The sequence below is a fragment of the Plectropomus leopardus genome, chromosome 2 (genome assembly GCF_008729295.1).
Source record: "Plectropomus leopardus isolate mb chromosome 2, YSFRI_Pleo_2.0, whole genome shotgun sequence".
In the NCBI taxonomy this organism is placed as follows: domain Eukaryota; kingdom Metazoa; phylum Chordata; class Actinopteri; order Perciformes; family Serranidae; genus Plectropomus; species Plectropomus leopardus.
In genome coordinates this window covers 19,770,461-19,792,242 of record NC_056464.1, presented here as the reverse complement: position 1 = coordinate 19,792,242, position 21,782 = coordinate 19,770,461, and the positions used below count along the sequence as shown (strand labels likewise).

Below are 21,782 nucleotides of genomic sequence, written 5' to 3'. Positions count from 1 at the left end.
GTACCACAAATGCAAATACACACATGCATGGCAATAAGTGAGGATGAATGAGCATGCTCCATGCTATTTGGTTCAGGTATCAGTTGGGAGTAACAATGAGTGGAACTTCCTGGCGCCGTTTGTCTCCTTGTGGGATGACGTCTCTCAGCGGAGTTGCTCACGTCAGAGCCTGCAAACTGAGGCGCATGCACTCGCTGTGTGTTGGCAAACGGAGGTGATGTTTTGGATGAGGGCTTGAATAGACATGGCCTCTGCTGTTGCTGTGAAAAGACTCATTTACTCCCACCAAGAGCATCACAATGTGGCATTAACTCTTGCACAGGATTTGGAAGTTTCGATATAAGTGGGGAAACATTTGATTTCTAATGATAATATTTCTCCATCTGGTCCTTCTATTGTTCATCATTACTTTGTTTTCTCCTACATAGTTTTTGTAAAACGTATCTTCTGCTCCTGAGAATTGTAATTGTAATTATTATTATTTGTTACAGTGGACACTACTGAGGCAATAACTGTACATGTATAAAAAATTTCAGTCTTTGTCCTTATCTCTGGAAGATAATATTCCCAAAAAGCTATTTACATGGCTAATGAAAATTAATATTTAAATAAGATTCCCATGACACACAACCATGCTTACTTCAATTACCATGCTGTAATTTATTGTTTATCACGTCAAAATATAAAAAAAGTGAAATGTCTGGTGCCGCTTCTTGCTTCTTGCATCAAAATATCATTTTTTTTCAAAGAATATTTTAGGGTTTTTTGCAAAACAGCTAGTGAGTGACAGTAAATATGGGTGAGAGAATGTGATAACATGCAGCAAAGGGCCACAGGTTGGAATTGGACCCAGGATCGTCACAAAGGTCTCAGCCACTCTACCTGATGAGCTGGAGGCTGCCCCTATCCACCTTCTTGAAAAGGCATTGCAGAAATTGTGCATCTCCAAAAACCTGTTGATATGCAAGTCTTTCATAATGTTTAAAATAAGTGTGTTTCTCCTTCCAACCAAAAATGTGGGCTTTTTCTTTTGGGCATGCATCTCTACCACAGCCATGCAAACTGTTACAACGCATCCATGATGAACGCACAGAGCGATCTGTAAACACGCAAGACGTCGTGTATCGTAAAATGCGGAAAACCCCCAATTAAGACGCATATTCTGACTGTGCTGTATACAGGTCCTAAGAATGCTCCTAAAACCTGAATAATGCCGGCATGTCCCACGCGTCGTAATCAGAAAATTCATCATCCATAATATCAAAACAGAATAGGCTGTTTACATGACCCACATTAAATCCAGAATACTGTCATATTCTTAAAAATAGTGGATTTTAGTAGTGTGCATGTAAACACAGTCAATCACACTGATTATTAGGAAGACTGACTGATAGCCTCTCTGTTACATATTGTTGCAGGGTGCAATTACCAAAATGAAACGTTATTTATTTGGAGATCTTAACAAAACCATCACTGATGCTTCTGACAACTCTGCTCCAAAAAAAAGGAAAAAAAGGACACACATCCCTTTGTCCAATGGAGTGGTGGCTGCTGGATCAAGAATTTTCTGGCAAAATAAAAACAAATAGAACCGCACACCAAGTAGCTCCCGTTGGAAGGATTTTAACTGAACTTTTAGCCAGCGTCCAGCCTGCTTTTCCTAATAGTGTTTTTCTTTTGGATATGAGATGTTTTGAAATCATGGTGAGCTGTAATTACTCATGCAGACAGTTGCGCATGTGTTTTTGGATGACATAGTGTCTACAGAATACAGAGCATTTCAGTTTTGCTGAGCATTTCCTTATGGACGCACAACTCTTCCTCTGTTTCGTGCCACAATGGTGCTATGGTAACTGGTGTTGAAGCCTGCGGGGCTGAACTCAATTGTCTTTGTGTTCATTCTCATTTTCCTTCATTTTCTTGGTTATAATAATTGGTGGAGGCCTGTAACTTCACAAATTTGATCCTAATACACCTAATAGTGGTACTAAAATTTCAGCAAATTATATGCTTTGACACAATTTAGTGCAAATATATTGAGGAGTGACAACCTGAGGGGTATAAGGGACATTTTGGGAGAAAATGGGTTATATACATGAAATGAAAGCTCTCAATGGCTCCATCCATGATCCTGTCCTGCTGGTTGTCAGACAACAAATCTGCACTGATGCAACCTGGACTGCGGCCCCTCCATTCCCTGATTATTCTGTTGCTCTTTTTATTTGCCCAAAGGATACTTGTGAATTTTAAAATCTACCCAGAAGTTTATTTCAAAAACCAAAAGACTGAATTCACACTGCTGGTCCATGGCAGTATTATTGCACCGTGATGCCACCTCATCGCTCTGTATAAACAGAATAATCGGGGAACGGAGAGACAGCGGTCCTTTGCCTTTAAGCTGGCGAAGGAGTTTGCAACAGTGCAGATTTTTTGTCTGACAACCAGCAGGACAGGATCATGGATGGTGTGATGTTTTGATGATGTGTTATGCACACGATCTACCATGGGAGATTTTATATCAGCTTGCAGCAGTTAGTGGCTAACTCTAATATGTTCACATATTGAGAAAACAATGAGATTCGGACCTCCTTACCCTGCTTGCAGAGGATGCCATCAGTTGCCATATAACAGGGACAGTAAATGATTGATATTGCTATGTCATGCCATTGTTATTCTTTATAAAGCACTGCTGACACTTGTGTCACACTAGAGGCTGACGCTGTTGAGGTAAACATTACACCCGTAATGCCTGTTTTTGCTTCAACAATGCCAGCATGCAGTCTAAAATCACACTCTGGGGTGGCATGATGTTGCCGCTGTTTGGTTCAATGACAACAACAAATGCACATGGTGGGATTACAAAAGCATTGTGGTTATGGTTAGGCAACAATCACGCCAACAAAGCACAAAGCAGGTTAAGGCACAAAGTGCACATGGTTAGGTGTAGACGGATAGGAAGCGAACACCGGACTCCTGGGTGAAAGGATTAGGGATCCATCCCCTCACGCCCACCCTATAGGCACTGGTGTAATCCTTATATTACGTTGCTACCTGCAGCATTTCAGTTCGATTGTTGTGCTGCTGTAGCAGGTGCCGTCTGGCTGCCGGTGGCGTATCATTCAGCTGTGAAAGCTGACTTTTGGATCAGTGGCTCTGGAATGAGAACAGGCTGGATCCCCACCCTCAATATGTAGGTCCATGTTAATATTTTCATATAAGATTTGTCCCATAAGATCCTTGTACCATATCCACATCTTCAACTGAATCTGTATTATTCAGTACAAATATCTAAAGTAAATAATACATGATATCAGGAGTCTGCTGCCAAAACCTTGTCCTACTTTTAAAGGAGCATTTTCCCCAGTGTTGCAGCTTCCTCTTTTTCACTTTCATTCGCTGCAAACTTGGAGAACTGTAGAACAAGCTTGCTAAAAATAAGGCTCTGGCTGAATTAGTGCGTTTTCACTCAACTGCTTCCAAGGATGTCGTGTATTGCCTTTGTTTTTGAATATATTGATTGTAGGAACCACAACTCTGTCCAATCAGGTCTGCTGTTTCCAGCTCCACTGCTTGAGGCCATTGAAGAGGCGCCCTTGTAGCCGGACAGCCCATCATGCATTGTCCTCGAATAGCTCCCCCCAACCTCCTTGTGATTTGTAGACTATCTGAGTGGCAGTGTGGTTCTGTGCAGTGATTTGTCCCACGAGAGGGGCCCTGCCTCTGCCATTGCTACCGTCAGCAACTCCGCTACAACTGTGCGTGAATGCAGGATACTGGCATGTGCTGAATCCAAGGTGGCGTCTTTTCAACTAGAGCCCAGTGAAATACCTTTTCAGCCTCTCGAGTGGTCTGGCGAGCTACAGCCAAGGAGGCCCCAGCAGTATAATGATGCCTGGCACAATAGTACCACTGTTCTCCAACTCGTTCCCAGGAAACCGCACAACATGTGCCATTGTGTACTGTGCTTTGCTGCCCAACCACGTTGCCCGGCTTTAGCCAGAGACACCGAGAGGCCTGGCTGTGCAGTGGAGCTCGCAGCAACATGGTTGGTAGGACAGGTTCAGAGGACTGCGAGACGAAGACTGGGGTTTATTCACACTCACACTGTGTTTGATGTGATAAAATAATTTTTACAAAAAGCTACATTTAAAAGGCCAGGCTGCGAAGCGGAAGAGGCCTGAGGGGGAAAGGACAGCTGAGTGGTTGCCAGGAATGGTGGTACAGAAAACCCTGAGCATTGTTGTAAAGTTGAACCCTCCTCAATAAAAGAGGAAACCAAGAGAAAAGTGACAAGCAGAAAAATGGAGGCACAAAGACGGCTCAAACTGGTTGGTAGCTGGTCCTAGCTGGTTCTTCTTTTTATCTCAATGCTGGGGGTTCAATCGTTTGTGTGTTCCTCCCCTACGGCCCCCAACGTGCTCTCATTATAGCCTCTACTGCTGTTTATGCAGCAGCGTAAAGGAGATCATTCAGGGCCAGCCAGATAGGGGGCTTTGGTCAACTGCATCCAGGAGATACATGTCACGGGGGGCCTTTCTTGGCCCCACAAGCCAGCTGGTGAGCTAAGACACCACAACAGGATACCCAGGAAATAAGAGGCCTGACGCAAAGCCCAGTGTGTCACAGTCAACTGAAAGCTTTGTTTCCTCTGAGCGTAGATCTGTCAGCTGATGTGTCAATTATTCATGGGATTTGCCAAAACATCCATTAACGTCAGCTCTACGTTTTCGACTAACGTGGTGAGAGTTTTTGCTTTAGGTCACAAGTGAAAGTGCGTGTTAGTCTCACTGTCGCTTTGAGCTTGTTATTTTCATCGTTCAGATTTATCTGGTTTGACAAAATAATGACACATTTTAACCCAAATCCCCAAAGTGTGTTTGCATCTTTTAATCAGGGACAATTTGGTCGGAATCCTCATTTGTCAAAAGTTCCATTAAGCCACAATTACAATATTTAATTTAGTCCCTCAATTACAATTACTTTCATAAGTCTGCAAGGAATTCTGTGTTGTTGCTCCATCTTGACATGTCTTTTGTCATCCTCTCCGTTAGCACTCACAGAGTGATTTGGAGTTCAGTCACGTCCCTGTTGGGCCTTAAGGAAGATACAGACTCACTTGAATGCCCTCAGGGTGGCCTCCTTTATCTTCCCACGTGTCTCTTGTTGTTGGAAACTAGGAATGAAAGCATTTCTAGTCTTGATGCACTCCATGTCAGTTTCTGATTGAGTTGGACCTTCCATTATTCAAGAAAAGCAAGTGACATGTCCAGTCTCAAGCAACAGTGACACATTCCAGCTGACCTATGAAAACCACCACAAAACAGTCCTGTCTTCAGCAATAGTGAGACTTTTCCAGATAATCCTAAGGGTTTTTAAATGGTTTATTTAACTGAAGAGAGAGGAGATTTTGCTCAATCTATGAAGGTTATTATTTATTTAAAAACTACTGAATCGCCTGGAGATGCAAGCTTGTCAATAGACAGCAATTGTATATAATTTTGACACACTTAACTCCAGTCCTTTATCTATGCGAGTGCTAAGGAGTGGAATAAGTGACCTCTTGCAAAAAAGGAGGCGGAGAACCCACAAGCCTTTAAGAAAATGCTCAAACAGAGACTGCTCAATAGAATCTCCAAATAAGTTCACGGTCATTTTGCACATTGAAATTGTGTGTCTTAAAAAAACAACAACACACAAATGTACATATGTGCATTGGTGTTTTTCTAATTGGCTTGTATATCTGCAGGTTGGTTGCTGCATTGAGATGTGGTGTGTTATGCTCAAGCTTTGGCCTCTTTGGCCGTTGAATGGCTGTCTCTGTCTTGTGTGTAGTGAAAGATCTGATGGAAGATCATGGACCAAGAAGGAAATACGTCCAGGGGTCAGATGTATGACACTCTGTAAATTCACGACCAAAACTGTGTGTATGCACAAAGCCAGAAATATGCATACGCATTCTTTTTATCAGATTTACAACGTACCTCTAATTTTGTTTTATAAATGTCAGTCATTGTGACACTGGGCTCAAGGGCAGGAGCCTCATTTTCCACACCCACAGTTCACCATAAATGGATGCAAAACAGAACCCTGTGTAAGCTGCAATGAAAAAAAAATAATTGTACTTGTATTTAATCTTGTCCTTAGTATCTCACTTGCAGCTATCTAAACTACAACGGTGTGTACGCCTGGTCTGAAGAAAGCGTGGGGTGCGCACATTCTCACTGCACATTCTTCCTTTGTAATCACTAGTTTATGTGTGGGAAAAGGCGCACACTTGTTTTTTTTCCATACACATCACATATTGTGTCGTATTCTTTTTTTACCAATGATTTTTTCATCTAAACTAAAAAAAAATCCTCTTTGGATAACTTGCAAGAAAAAGCTTCTTTCTAATATTACAACTGTTAATATATTCACACAGGTGCGATACAGAGAATGAAGAAATGATCGGGGCTGCTGTTCTGGTTGAACTGGAGTAGAGTTATGCTGGGTGTAATGTGAGGTTGTTGGACTCCATGCACCAATAAGAGTTATAAGGCTGTAATTTGTTCTTGTCTAGCAGGTACAACAAACCTATCAGGATAATGATGGAGAAGTCCGTTAAAGTCTGGACATGTTCACACCGTTCTGAGAGGATGTCTAATCAGCCACAATAATAAAATCACCTGTGTGCATATCCAGGGTCTTTTAGTGTGTATATTAGGCCAGGACAGTATCTACTTTTTCATACCTTCCTGGAAGATACTGAGGTATACACGATATTTATTTATTTTTTATTACCTCTGGCTACGATCGGCATTGATGGGTATGCAACACCCGGATTAACACACTTATTTCAGCTCAAACCAGCAAGATGCAACAACACACAGATTAATTTCTGTCTCCTCCTAAGCAGCGCTAAAGCAGCAATCCAAATACATCTGCACCGAGTTTGAAAGAGAGACTGAATAAGTAAGAGATATATAAAGAGAAGAAACCACTGCTGTTCCTGCTGCTGTCTGTTTACCTGTTCTCCGGACCGTCCGCGACGTCTTACGAACACACCAAAAAAACAACCCACACACATACACACAAAAGCTGCCAGAAAGACAGACTCGTTTACTCCAGCGGTGTGTTGTCTGGCAGTAGGAGTGCAGTATTAAGTGCATGTAGCCGTGTTTGAAAAACCTGCATGCAAGTGCTAATTTTGGTGGGGAAATGGATTCAGTGTGCAGCCTAGTTTTAATGTGGTCAGTTTACAAGTTTGTGATTCAAAATATTGTTAAATATGCCTTCACCAGTTTACTGAATAGCGGTATTTATAGTGTATATCACTGCTGTCCAGTTAAAACCACAAATGTCTACATTTTGTGATTTTCAGGATGCTAATTGCCCGTGTCTCTTTTCTCCCCACAGATTCCTGGAAGAAATTAAAAACTTCATCCTTGGAGCACTCATTCTGCCTCAAATATTTACACATTTCAGCAGGCTGATTATTATACACACACCAAGGCACCAGAGCAGATATGAGTGAGGATAAACCAGCCGATACCGCGGAAACTGCCCCCGCAGAGGTGAACGCTATTCCTAATGGGAAAGGCCATGAGCCCGGGGAGGAGATCACAGCATCGGCCAAAACCCCACCTGCAGAGGCCGGTGAAAAGTGAGTATAATCCTACTTAACACAGTCTGTGGTGACCTATTTGAAATACCTTTTTAATTGATTACAGCTCACACGTCATTGTTTGATCTTACAAGAAATAAATAATGTGTTGCTGTTGTTTTTATTTTATGTTTTTGTGTTCTTAGGGCATGTCTTTAATGTATTTTATGGTGAAACTGAAGGCAGGTTTTCACATTGGTGGACAATAGTTTTCATAATTGTAATAATCAGTTATCTATTATATAAGCTGTTGCCACTGTTTAAGCACGGTGATTTGATTCAGTGGTTGCTTTTATTTGTCATCTCAATGTGCCACTTAAGGAAAGTCTCACGTTTCCTCTAATGCATCACATTGAAATAGGTGTCATGTGTATCTCCTCTGTGCCTGTTTCTTTACTAATCAACGGGTTTATTCATTCAGCACGAAAAGGACCTGACCCTCACTTATAGAGGCCGGATATAAGGTGCTATTTTTAGCTGGAATCATTTCTATACACATCAGCCAGAGGGATTATAAAAATATTACCTGAATGGGCAGCTCAGTGCGTAGTGAGTGTGTGGTTGAGCGAGCGAGCGAGGGACAGAGAAAGGTGTGATGTGTTTAGATCACACACCTGTGGGCGACTGCAGCAGACGAGAAATCAACACTTAACTGCTGTCAAGTTGTAGTACACTGTACTATAAAGACTGCAGCTTCTTAACACTGAAGTAAAACCCCCATGCTTGTTTCCCAACGTAGACAGATGCATTTATGTATGCACATGCATGTATACTGTAAAACTGCTCATTAATATTAGTATTTATTTTCGTAGTTTTTTGTTTGTTGGATTGTTGTTGTTTTTTTCAGATTGTTATGTCATTTAGCACCGTCTTGAACTGTTTTCCAATCGTTTTATGAATGCTTGTTTTAGCATTGTTGTTCTCTCGAAAACAAGATAGACGACATAGATTTTAACAGTGGCAGAGAAAACATCTTAGTTGCAGCCGCTCGGTTAATTTCAAACCCTGCACATTACAACAAACCTGTGTCCATTAACTTGCCTGGTGATGTGCCTTTGAGCAACACATTTACCTCCTACCTGCTCACTCACCGTGCTATCATTTGTGCTGGATAGTGGAGTGAACTAAACGCCTAATTATCATGTCATTGATTGCCCAGCAATATTTTTTATATCATCTTTCTGTGTAATAGATGGTTCAATGAAAATGTCTCTGGGATTTATAGACCATCCCTTCACTGTATTTTTTGCCTGATTATATTATGACTGAGGGTGTTGTTTTTCCACTTTGTGCTTTCGTTGGGTGATGGATGGCCTCTCGCTACACTGCTTGTAGGGAAACTGTACCCAATAGTGCCCAGAATGCTAGGTATGTATGTTATGATAATGTATAGAGAATGTGTTTCAAATTCTGACAGAAAGGCGACTTATTGGAAACCAAAACCTTTTCTATAAAGAAATAAAGTACATAGTTTGTGATGAACCTTGAGTGTTTTGTTTATTGTTCAGTTCTTTGACAGTATTTCTTTCTGTTAGTCCGCACAGAACAGAGAATGCAGAGGCCAACCTCCCGGAGAGCCAGGAGTTCTTATCAGGCGTGGACGACAAGAAGACCACTCGCTTCACAGATGTAAGTGCACACAAACACTGCCTGTAGACTGTTTACGTTCTCTCAGATAATCTAACATATTTCTCACCTCCTTTTAGTTTGAGGGGAAGACCTCGTTTGGGATGTCTGTCTTTAACCTGGGCAACGCCATCATGGGAAGTGGAATCCTGGGACTGGCGTACGCCATGGCCAACACAGGAGTCATCCTGTTTTTGTAAGATATTCAAACACTTCTGATACACTAACACCCAATCCCAATCCACCCCTTGCCCCTACTACTTCCCCCTTAACCCTCTATTTTAAGCATTCACATGTAGGCGTAGGGTTTCCCGAATCTTGTTGGTATAGAGGAGTAAGTTGAAGTGTTTGGGATACATGGCTTACAAATGGAGGTTTTTCAGAAGCACACCTCAAACTGAGTCCAGCAGTGAAGCTGCTCCACTTGTTACCCCTCCTCTAATATCAGCGCAGACTGGCAGTGAAGGAGCATGGGTTGCCTACAGGGCATCGCTAGTTGCCTGGTTATGAAGCAGTGTTCTTTGTATTTGATGACTTATGTAATTGATTGATAGCCTCCAATTTAAGTTGTGAACAAATCAGTAGCATCCTGACAATCGCAAAAGGCTGCCTGTGGCCCAGAAATAGAGAGATCAGCTCCGTGTAAACGCCAGCATACCGATGTGTCAGGGTCTTGAAGGGTTTTATCATTTCATAGGGGAAATTTTTTTTACCACTACCACTTATAACTCTATTCATAAAGGCATGGTGGCACTCGAAAACAAGGGCTTAGGGTAAAAATATGAAATGGCATCGGGCCTAAATATGTAACTCAATGATTACAGATTGGGAGACTGACTTATAGCTCACAGATGTTCTCTGACTCATTTTCTTCCCGGTTTCCAGCAGAGGTCTGCGTCACACATAAATAGCACCTAATTATATTGTAATTGTCTTGTATTAACCAGGCAGCAGTTCCTGGTTAGGACGCAGAGGCCGTTGTCACAGGGCACATTTGTTTGATAAATAAAGGCTCAGATTAATAGCGCACTGGCAATCATTTACTCCGGCTATAAACGGGTGCAATCACAGATGCAGAAAATAACCACATTGTTTCTGTTTCCACGGTTGATTCTCTGCCCTGAATTAGTGGGTGTAAGGTATGTACTATATATACGAGGAGCTTAACGTATGAAAACCTCTGCAGCAGAACTGCCTGTTCAGATAATGATGTCACAGCCGACTGCAGCTTTTCATTTATGTTTTTTTACCTTTTTTAAATTCACTGGAGGTCTTTTGACCTTTGAGCTGCAGTGGGTGCTCACACTCGATTTGTCTTTTTATGGTAATTGCTGACAATGAGAAAAATACAGAATGTCTCCAGCCTTACCCCTAAACCTTTCGAAACCTGAGCAAATTGGCCTAATTTATTTCAAAAGCATGAAAGGAAGGTGATAAGTAACTTAGTGAAAAATGACCCAAGTTATTTGTAAGAAGTTACAAAATAAGAAACAACACGAAAGTTATCACAAAAAAAGAGAAAAGTAACAGAACAAAAACAGGAAATGACCTGAAAATGTGTTAAAATAAAATGAAAATAGGAAATAGATTTAATTATACTAAATATTTACTAATATTTAATTATATTAAATATACATTTCTTCCTGTAACCTAATTTTAAATATATAATTTTAATAATTAGTCCATTTGTCAGCCTATAGAGCCCCATTGTGAACCTGGAAATGTTGACTATGGGTTAGGACTGGTGCATAGCTTGCTTTGAGGAAATTTCCCTTTTTATCGCTTTACCGTTTCATTTCATGCGTGTCATGTTTTGGGGTTTGCTTCATCGGCGGCAGTTTTGTTGACCATCCAGTCACTCTCTGATTTATCCTGCCTAAATCTCCTGCAGATCTAGCCACATATTACTCAAGTACCCTCCCCCCACAGTTGGGTTCTGCATAAACATGCAAATATAAAGCTTTGGGTGGTATATAACTCACACTTGCTGGTGGTATAGTATTGAAGCGATGGGCTGTCAAAGCTTTGCATGCTCATTTTCTCACATGTCCAACTGCAGTTTAATTTCTCATTCTTTCCATGAGGTTTCCAGCTGTAAGCTTGATCTGTATGTTGCATGTTTCTCAAAGATAATCACGCTGGTGTAACCAGAGGGTAATCTCACCAGATCACACTGACAAGACTAACACTTGCTGTATTTGACACCTCTACCTGACGGCGCCTGCTCGTGAGGTGTCTGGTGCTGAAACTGCCGCAGTATTTTCTGTGAAATATTAAAGGGCACCGCTGTGAGCACCCCTCAGTATCACATTTTGTAGAAAATCCAGGCACTGCTGTTTATTTAACTAAGCTTCCATGAATCAAAATTACAACACAGAGCCCCAGTGAAAGATGAAGCAATGTTTTGGACGTTTGTTTAACTTCTGGCTTGTTTTAAGTGGATTTGTAGCCATGGTGAAAAACTAGATGCTCTCTCTCCTTTGTAGGCCACAGGCAGTTTACTCAATTCATGACAAACTGCGCAACAGAAAAGTAATATTCACGTCAGCATTCAAGATTCAAATCAATCGGAAAGAAATGTGAAGCTTGGCTTAATGTTTGACAATTACAGCTATATTATTCAAGGATGTTATGTGAGCTGTGCCAAGGCAGTCATGTCTGCAGGATTTTTCCCTCGTGTTAAAGAAAGCTTCTTAATTTGAGCTGAGTTGTGTGACTGTGGTTTTTCAAGCTGTCTGCTGTCTGGACCGGCTGAACCCTATGTCACCGAACACCAGTGTCTTTGACACCTGGCCAGACTGGAGCTCACTGAAATGAACTTCAGCCGATTAGTCAATTACATGTGAAGATAACTTTTTGTTATAATTGCTGAAACCGTCACGACAGTCTGCACAAAGAAAAAATCTTGTCCCTCCTCCTCTTCTTACTGCTTCTAATGGCAATTGCTAGAACCGACCGCAACACACCAATAACAACCAGAGCCGAGGAGTCTCTCGAGCAAATGTCAATCATCACTGCTCATGAACTGCGGTCAGAATGTCAAACTGGCCAGCGCTGATCAAAAGATCAAAAGATTCTGTTGGTGCATTGCCTGATTCTCGCCTCCAGTGTTTTCAGAAACATATTTCAGTGTACTGTTTAGCTGTACAATGAAAGAGTTTGTGACCCAGCAGCCATGTTGGAAACGGTCAACTAAAGTACTAAGTGCCAATCACGAAATGCTCTCATTTTACAGTGAGTGTTGATTGGCGTAACACAGCTAGACAGTGAACTAGAATGTGTTTCTGAAAACATTTGAGGTGAGAAATAACTATAAATCTTAATTCATATTTGATCAGTGCTGCTTTTGACGGTTTGGCTGTAGTTCGCAAGCAGTGACAGACATGTTGGACAGCTGCAGTAGAGACTCCTTGGCTCTGACTGATTTTCATTCACATGTGATAAGGCCATTAGAATTGCTACAAGCAGGAAAAGGAATAGACTTTCACAATAATAATTTTCAGGCATGGAGAGGTCATGGAAAAATAATTTAAAGATTTGAAAAAGTAAAAAAAATGTTGTGTGAATGACATTGTTACAAATAAGTACATATGAAAATGAATACATTGATAAATAAAATGGAAAATTAAATGGGAACTTAAATAAATACTGTCATTTTTGGCATTTCCATTTATTTATTGACACATTTATTTATTTATTATGTTGTCAATTTCAGTCCTCCATATCCATTACCTCCCCATGTTTGCTCAAACATATGTATGTAAAATAAATGCTAACAGCATAAAACAAGGCTTTTTCTCAGCATATTTGTGACATAGGTTTTTCTCATTTTTTCTCCACTGACTGGTTTGCCTGCTGCAGACGTCTGCTGCACATTCAAACTTGACAGATTATGAAGTCTTTCATTCATTCACTTCAACCTGCACACTGATTTGAGACAAGAAGACAAGATGCATGAGTCCCCTTTCGCACAACATTTGCACGTAATCGTTAATGTCTTTTGATTTGACTCTGGTTTCAAAAGAAAATCAAGTGTGGTTTTGTCGGCTTATTATCACGGATTAGCTGAACAGTAGGTTTGTTTATAGTTCATATGGCAATCATCCTATAGCTAATCCTTTTTAAAGCTGCATTACTTGCAGTGTCCAGACTATGGCGACGACATATGGGAAGTAAGGACAGTTTTGGGACTAAATAGGAATGCCCTGTCCCACAGATTTTTGTTGGCGGGTGCAGAGGCTTCAGCGGGTCAGTGGCCCGGCCCGGGTAGGAATGCAGCGGGGTGGAAAGTTGTGAGCAGAGCTACAGTGACCCAAGTGTGTCAGTCTGTCTGTCTGTCAGCAGATCTGTCCTCCCACTGCCACTTGACTGACCAAATCCTCCACCACAAGTCAGCCCGGCATTCTTTCACATAGTCTGAAAAAAACCAACAACAAAAAAAACCTGTTTACTGGCCAAGAGTTGAAGTCGAATTGAAAGACGCGCTGCCTGGCGTTTCTAAAAGCAGAGAGGAATGGAGAGAGTGTGAGTGTGAGAGAAAGTTAATGTCGCCAACAGTTACAATAAAAGAGGAAAAAAATAGGAAACTGTTGGAATGAGGTGGACTGGATCAGGGAAAGTCAGTAGATCAGGGACCCATTCACAGAACCTCCACATGCTGTGGACTCTAACAAAAGTCTTAGAAGAGTGATGTTTTTTAAACACCTCCCTTAAAAACACATATTAGATGTAACTTTTACACCTTGCAAGCCAATTAACACCATTAATTGATATAGTAGCTTTTTCCCAGTATTGCTATTTTGTCATTCTGCTCTGATATTAATGCTGGCGATTTTGTGGAGCAGTTTTTGGTAAAAACTGCAAAATTTGAAAATACACCCTCCTCCCGATGCTCTTCCCCTACCACCAGACGAGCACGGACATGTGCACCTGCTTCATACAGTAACCCAGTGTTTCCTAGACTCTTGTTTATTAGACCCCAAATAAGACGAGAATTAGCTAGCTTGCACACTTCATTGTCCCTTTACTCCATTACTTTGCCTGGAGGAGAGTAGGCAGCAACTCTGGAGACACACCTTCAGACAGTGGGTGCCACAGTGGGCTGGTGGTCGCAGCGGTCCGGGATCAGAACTCTGGTGCTGGGGTTTACACTGGCTGTATTCGAGTTGCTACAGCCACAGACTGAAGGTCCGTGCCTGTAAAGCCACACTTTAAAGGTTCCAGCTGGGTGCATAAAGATAAACTTGAATTATCCACTGTTGTGAGCCTTTAACTCAATTTAGTAGAAGGCCAAGCTGTTAGCAATGTTTTCTCATCACCTCTTAAATGTTTTATTCCATTTAATGTCAAACTCTTGTTTTAGATTCTCTTTTAAGTCCGTCTTCATTTTTTGGGTTGCCAATACTAGCAACTATGTCAGCAGGACTCTTGCCATTGAATAAGGCTTTCACCAAAAGGACGTGCACTTACATCTGCATTTGTGGAAAAGCCAATAAGAACACCTCCGCTCTGAAATGACACGTGATTGGCCAAACACAAGCAAACATATATCTTTGACAGTTTATAGATAATAATACGGAAATAATATGTCAGTATTTTTGTTATTTATTTTAATGTTTTTGTGTACATCATCTCAAAAAGACTAAAGCAGATTTTAGGCTGAGTTATGATCTCCTCGATTGTATTTTGAGAATAGTTGTGAAAATGGCTCCACGTCTTTTAGCTCAGGCGTCACGGGGAAGTTGTTTAAAAAACTGGACCTTGCTCATGATCTCACCTGATATGATTTTTTAATGAGAGCAACAGTCGAATATTATGTTGAAGTGGGTTCTTATTATCCCAGGAACCAAACAGAGAAATCCAGTGATCAAGTAGAAGGGATGAAAGTCTTATCCCCGCAGCAGAATGCATGAAGAGGAACAACATGTAAAACCTGTGAATATGAGTCAGTGGAGAGAGTCCGGTCCCTCTTGAGGAGCTGACTGTATTACTGAAAATGGAAGCAACGTTGTTGATATGACTGAAGTGGGTTATTCCATCACTGAGGAACAAAGAGAAGATTAATGTTTACAAAGGATTTTCCTCATTCTGTCAATCTCAGAATTGCGTTGGAAACATTTCTTTTGAAACTGTCCATCTGGTGTGTGTGTGTGTGTGTGTGTGTGTATGTGTGTGTGTGTGTGTGTGCGCTTAACGTGTCAGAGGCCAGAGGGGCTGACGGGGCAGCCTCCTCAGCTTGGGTAACAATTGAGGGTAAAGAAGAGCCACAGGGACTCTGTTCTTCCAACACAATCTATGGACCAGCATCCAGAAAATGTATGCCTGTGCTGCAGCTGTATAAATAGCCTACAGGGTAATGTGTCGAGTACAAATGTACTGAGTTTTCAGATGTTGAAAAATGAGAACACTTTGTATAATGGGGATTTAAGTGGTGTTTTTACTGGTAAAAGAAATGTCAGTAACACTGTACATGTCTGTTTTGTCTGTGTCAGGGTTCTTCTAACAGTGGTGGCCGTCCTCTCGTCATATTCCATCCATTTGCTGCTAAAGTCGTCTGGTATTGTAGGTATGTATGTAACCTGAGTTGTTGTGCATTCACATACCACCAGCACATTTCTATACAATGAAAACTTGAGCCGTTTCTGCTTTCCAACTAACATGTTCAATATGTGCACATACACAGTTACACAGACAGTGTTAGGGTATAAAAATACATAAAAACATAAATAACTACAACAGAATAGAAACAAAGAACACTGTGACATTATATAAAAAAATAACAGAAAATAAGGACAGTGACAATAGGTCCCCTCTAAAAGGAAAATCATAAAAGAAAAAAATAAAGATGTAAAATAGTGCCTGTTAAACATAATATATGTGCCGGTTATATCTGAAAGTCAGCCAAACTTTAAATTACCCTCAGTTAAATGTCATATGATCAAAATGTGTGAACCCTCAATACTCCATAGACTCCTACACAACACGTTGTCAGGTATGAGCTTCTTTCTATTCACAGCCTCTTTACAGTCCCAGATCTTGTTAGTATTGACTGAACTCATTGATACAATTATTTTTATTTGGTGTTCGTGGCTCAGGTATTCGTGCATATGAGCAACTCGGCTACAGGGCCTTTGGGACCCCGGGGAAGATGGCGGCAGGTATTGCCATCACGCTGCAGAACATTGGAGGTGAGCTCACACTTACACATACATGCACATTTTTTAAATGTGCTCTGATGTTTCTGGGACAATACTCGTAGTATTATGTGACTAGAGGCTTTGGATTTGTAAAAGCCCCTGAAAGTACTAATTTATTGTGTTTTTTTTTTTAATCTCATTTCCACAGCCATGTCCAGTTACCTGTACATCGTCAAGTATGAGTTTCCTTTGGTCATCCAGGCCTTTCTGAAGGTGGATAAACCTGCAGGGTGAGTGGTCAGTGCATGATACTAACATTGTCTGTGATACTCTGCAGTGAGATGAGTAACTTCAGGGAACACATACTAAAATGTCTTTGTATGATAAGGAGTTCGTGTCTGATTTGTTGCTAAATTTAGATGTTCAAATCTTTATTCTCATCCTTGTGAGAAAATTACCAGTAACAAATAAAATAAATTTTTTCACAAGACTTTTTCACACAAGTTCAGTCAAGTTGATTAGCAACTGTGGCCACTGGTAGTAATAGCAAGAGTAGTTTAACACTACGGTAAACACTCCTTGAGCTGCCACTTTGTCAAAAATACAACATGGGAGCAACTGATGTGTTAACAGCACAGCCAAACAAACAAAAAAAATCACTAAACAAAAAAGTAGTGGGGTTTTCTACCTCATGTAGCCGTCTTGCATGAGCAAAGATTCCAGCCTCCACTTAGGAGCTGTGTCAGGCTGTGCCAGTTGGCGGGCCCGCTGCTACTCTGGATGTGCTGAGCAGCTGGCGTGAGAACAGCTGTGATAGTGACCCTGGAGGAGCGGAGCAGCACGGCCACCGAGAAACACTCACTTCAAAACACAGCAAGACTCCACAGCTTATCACGTAAACCATGGGATATCACTGGCCAGAGCAGGTGGCCTCAGAGACAAACAGCGCTCACTTCCTTGGATGGGATTTGGAGTGGGATGTTAGTCCCTCACACCTTAACCCTTACCCCAGTTAGAGCCTCTCCTTACCTACTTTTCAGGGACTGAAAGAGATATTTGGGGGGGGGGGGGGGAATGGGAGGATATTATAAAAGTGCGTGAACTTCACTAGTTTATGGACGCCACATCTGTGTATGTTTGCCCATAAATGTTCAGATTGATGTGTCCCACTTCATGTAGTCATTATAGAAGTGATAGTCAGGGACAACACGTCCACATTGTTTTCTGGTGTCAGCTCTCTGTGGCAGACAGTGCTGAGGGCCATGGTCAACAATCACTGTTTATTTGAAATGACAGACTAGACTGTCCCAGTAGCATTTTATTCTGTCAGTTGGTGTGTGTTTATATTGTTGAACTGTACAGGGGGTGGACAAAATAACAGGGACACCTCACAGTCTGGTGCAAGAGAATACAATAGCCCTGCAACAAATACTACTTCTAGTAGAATATAATGACGCTGTAATGATAGAGCTTACAATAAAGAGTGTAAATCACTAGTTTGATTATGATGCAATATTATATTGATTCTTTGGACAATAGTACTATATTTGCAGATGTCATGACGTCTGCCATGATATGTTTTTGATTCAGTTCAGGGGCCTGCGTTCAATATGAGACAATGTCAGTAAATGTCCTTATTGCCATTACCTGCCCGAAGCTAGGCTGCTAACAATGCGTTATTGCTAAGGAAGAAGGTGTGCTTTGGGAATTTCAAAATAAAGGCGAATCTAAAGATGACAATATGTATTTATATTTTTCACTTTTACGATATTCGACCGTTGATCACTGTAGTGATATATTGATCCAGATCTAATTTAGTTTTTGTTGACTGCATCTATTGTCTCATTATTATCTAGCTCATTATTCTGGGAATATATTAAAAATAAAATTAATCTCCAGGAAATTATGCAATATTTATTTTGAAATCATTTTTTAGACATTTATTTTGAATTTCTAAAAACTAATCTAAAATCAGATGAAAAGGAGTCAACAATACAAAAAATCCAAATGAAAATCAAATAATAAAAAGAACATTTGCAGAGCAAACACTATGTTTGTGTCATTATAGGGACTATGATGGCGCATAATCGGAAGCTAAATTGGATTTTTCATTTACTTTCTGTGTCTTGAAAATGAATGATGTGCACTGTCTTCTTGCAAGAGGAAACACAATAATTTTTGCACACATAGGGACATGAAACCTGATTGAAAAGCAATGCCAGTTAAACTGATCTGAAAAATTAGTAAATACTGAAAAGAAGACCCTTTTTAACAGCGTCCTAAGTTCTAGTTAAACTCTGTTGTTAGTTTGTGGTGCTCTTGTACTGACACAGTGTTGAGAAACACGCAAAAGTTTTACCTCCATAGGAATAAGTGTTGTTGCATGGCGGTTGTATTGTGTTGTATTTTATATCAGGGTTCCTGTTGGTTTTCCACCCTCTTCACGCATGGTCGTGTGTCTATATGAGTCTCTGGATGCGTGTTGTTGACCTCGGTCAGCTCGCACGCAAAATCAATGAACACCTGAGGCTGTGTGTTTGTTGAACCAGTCAACTTATGAGGGAAGCACTGGTATTTCAGTGTCGAGAGTGCTCATAAGTATATTTACTTCTCAAGCTGATGTCATTATTTGTGAATATTAGCGATTGTGCATTTGTGTGTTTACAAAATACTATAAGTCTGTGTGAATGTGCGAATCAGTGTTGGTGAGATATTGTGACCCCGGTCCAGATGGCCGGAGGGCAGGACGACAACAGGATAGATGAGCCTCATCTTTTTCGAGGTGTGTGTGTGTGTGTGTGTGTGTGTGTGTGTGTGTGTGTGTGTGTGTGTGTGTGTGTATGTGTGTGTGTGTGTGTGTGTGTGTGTGGGGCCAACATTGTCTCTGCAGAGCCTCCCACCTGATAGAAGTTAAGCAAATTTTTCAACCCTAGTGTGTCATTCTACCTTATATAATTTTGTTTACTGTCTCGTGGCTGTGCATGACACAGTAACATGTGGTCAGTTGTGTCAGTGGAATCATTTCGTCATATGTTTTTACCGAACATCTCATATTCATGTCCTCATGATGGTGTTTATTAGTTTGGCTGAGGTGTAACTACACTGGTTTGTACAAGGTTTACTCATAGTGTTTATAAGTTTCCACTGCACTGTGTGTCAGTAAATAAACACATGCTTAGTGATGGAAATCAACAATATATTCCATTTAAAAAACTGATTATGTATAATATTTTATAAAGTCATACAACATAGGTTTGCCATTTGTTAACATATGCTTAAAAAACAACAACTTATCCTGTAAAGAATTCTATATTAAAGGAACACATCACATCACCCACAAAATGAACATTGGTATACCAATAAGTAACGTTGTGTTACCTTAAATTTGTTTTTCTCACATACCTTCACAGAAAGCATTGATTTATTGATTGTATTTGATTGTACTTACTACCACGTTATTTGTATTTGCTTCCAACAGCAAACCATAGCACATGCATTTTTACTAATTAAAAAAAAAACAAATTAGTCAAAGAGTCTGGCTTTGAAGAGAGCTAAGATAAGTTTCACTTCAATTTAGTTTTAAATTGTAAATTTCTGGCAAAAATAAGTGGTGTTTGAGAGGAACTGAGCATACGACTGGATAAATGACACTCGGATTATACTGCACAAGTTATGTAAGATCTTGCAAATGGATGTTTTGGTATAGCTTTGCTGTTATTAAACATGATCCCCAATCAATAGAGCAACATGTTCATTGTTTTCTGTTGAGGCATGAAAGAAAAACACTTTATTCATGAATTCAAAGTGACATGGCATGACTAACTTATATACTAACGGTTATATTGTAGGTGAAATATTTCTTTAGGTGTTGAGCAATATGATAATATTTGCAATGAAAAGATATGGCTGAGTCGGTCGGTCTGTCAGTCATTTCCTTGCAGAGTTTTGTGATACTATGTTAAATTAAGTTGCTGTAGCTGGGTTTTTCATATATGCTGAAGTCACTTTTATGGTTTCCCCATTGCGACACCACCCCTCTAAAAAAATACCCTAACTAGCTATCAAAACATTCTGTAAAATGTTTTGATGATTTTGCTTGCATTTCACTTTTTCATCACCTGTTTGTCATTTATATAATCTGTAATTCTTTTCCTTATCAATTATTGTCTTTCTTTTCAAATCTTTTTATTGATTTTGCACCAGTGTTAAGTCATTGAGCAGGGGCGTAACTGAAATGGCAAAATAGACCAGTCTCTTAATGTGAATTATTGTCTAAATTCTTTTTTTCATTTTTTGCTGTCAATTTAAATGATACTGAGTCTGCCACATCACTAATACAAATACGCAAATACCACAATCACCCTGAATAACTACCATGTAGAATTTAGCTTCTCCTAAAAACATTCCCCGAAACAATACAAAGGACGTGACCCCTTTGTGTCCCCGCCACAGCCACAGTTCTTAGAGTCCAGTGGTACAGGGCGCAAAGAGGCTTAGTTTTTCCACTTTAGATATTTGATTTCATTCCAAGCACTGTAATTTGTATTCATTTCTTTTCAGCTGTGAATAAAACTACCTGGCATAGTTGTGGAGATAAAACAAAAATAATCCTCGATCAGTAACTTTGCTTTTTCCACCACGTCAGCTTTATTTGTGTGCACCTTATTCTCTAGTTGTTCACCCACATCTCCCCTGGGTCTTCTTAATCAATACCTGACACTAGTGCAAACGCCTAACAGGATTGAGATTGAGTGGAGCGTTTGAGGCGAGTAATTTCAAATCAATACATCTAATTCTCTGTGTCTTTCTGCCTCTCTGCAGTGAATGGTACCTGAACGGGAACTACCTTGTGATCATTGTGTCTATAGCAGTAATATTACCGCTGGCTCTCATGAAACAGCTAGGTAAGTATGGAATATCACATCCTTCTTTTGGTGGGAGACCTATCACATTAGCATTTTAGTTCGGGCCTCCTTTTAAAATCTGCGTTTTGTTTCGTTTTGCATGATTCTGTTAAAGTGGAAAACAGGCAACTTTTCTACCCCCGAGAGTTTACTGGTGGTATTATTGTTGTGGTCGCAAAGACAACCAGATTGCTTTCTGTTTTAGCGCGCTCTCATCCCAATTCGTCACATTTTGCAGCTCTGTCAGTTGATTTCCGCAACTACATATTACGAGTTAGGTATTCTTCTGCGCCTGTTGTTTACGCTTTGGGATGGTTATGTTTAGGTGAAAAAGTCACGGATGGTCAGGATTAGGGCATGGAGGCACATGGTAAGATCATATTCGAATAGGAAGCAAACACTGGACTCCCACATCGAAGTTCAGGTTTTTGGTGCCCGTTGCTGCACTGTCAGCCATTTCCGCTCCTAAGGATA

General features: G+C 40.5%; 1 protein-coding gene across 3 annotated transcripts in view; it reads left to right on the top strand.

Moving 5' to 3' along the window:
* The window catches only part of LOC121956081 (sodium-coupled neutral amino acid transporter 3-like), a 50,085-nt gene that overhangs the window by 16,070 nt on the left and 12,233 nt on the right, over positions 1-21,782 (top strand). For 2 of the 3 annotated variants that reach the window (XM_042504173.1, XM_042504183.1), the window contains exons 2-9: positions 7,396-7,642; positions 8,978-9,010; positions 9,178-9,271; positions 9,349-9,464; positions 15,760-15,833; positions 16,363-16,455; positions 16,613-16,694; positions 21,226-21,308. In XM_042504173.1, the coding sequence (XP_042360107.1) occupies positions 7,506-7,642; positions 8,978-9,010; positions 9,178-9,271; positions 9,349-9,464; positions 15,760-15,833; positions 16,363-16,455; positions 16,613-16,694; positions 21,226-21,308 (712 nt within the window). In that variant the 5' untranslated portion in view covers positions 7,396-7,505. The remainder of the gene's footprint in view (positions 1-7,395; positions 7,643-8,977; positions 9,011-9,177; positions 9,272-9,348; positions 9,465-15,759; positions 15,834-16,362; positions 16,456-16,612; positions 16,695-21,225; positions 21,309-21,782) is intronic. The other variant, XM_042504191.1, reaches the window with a different exon arrangement.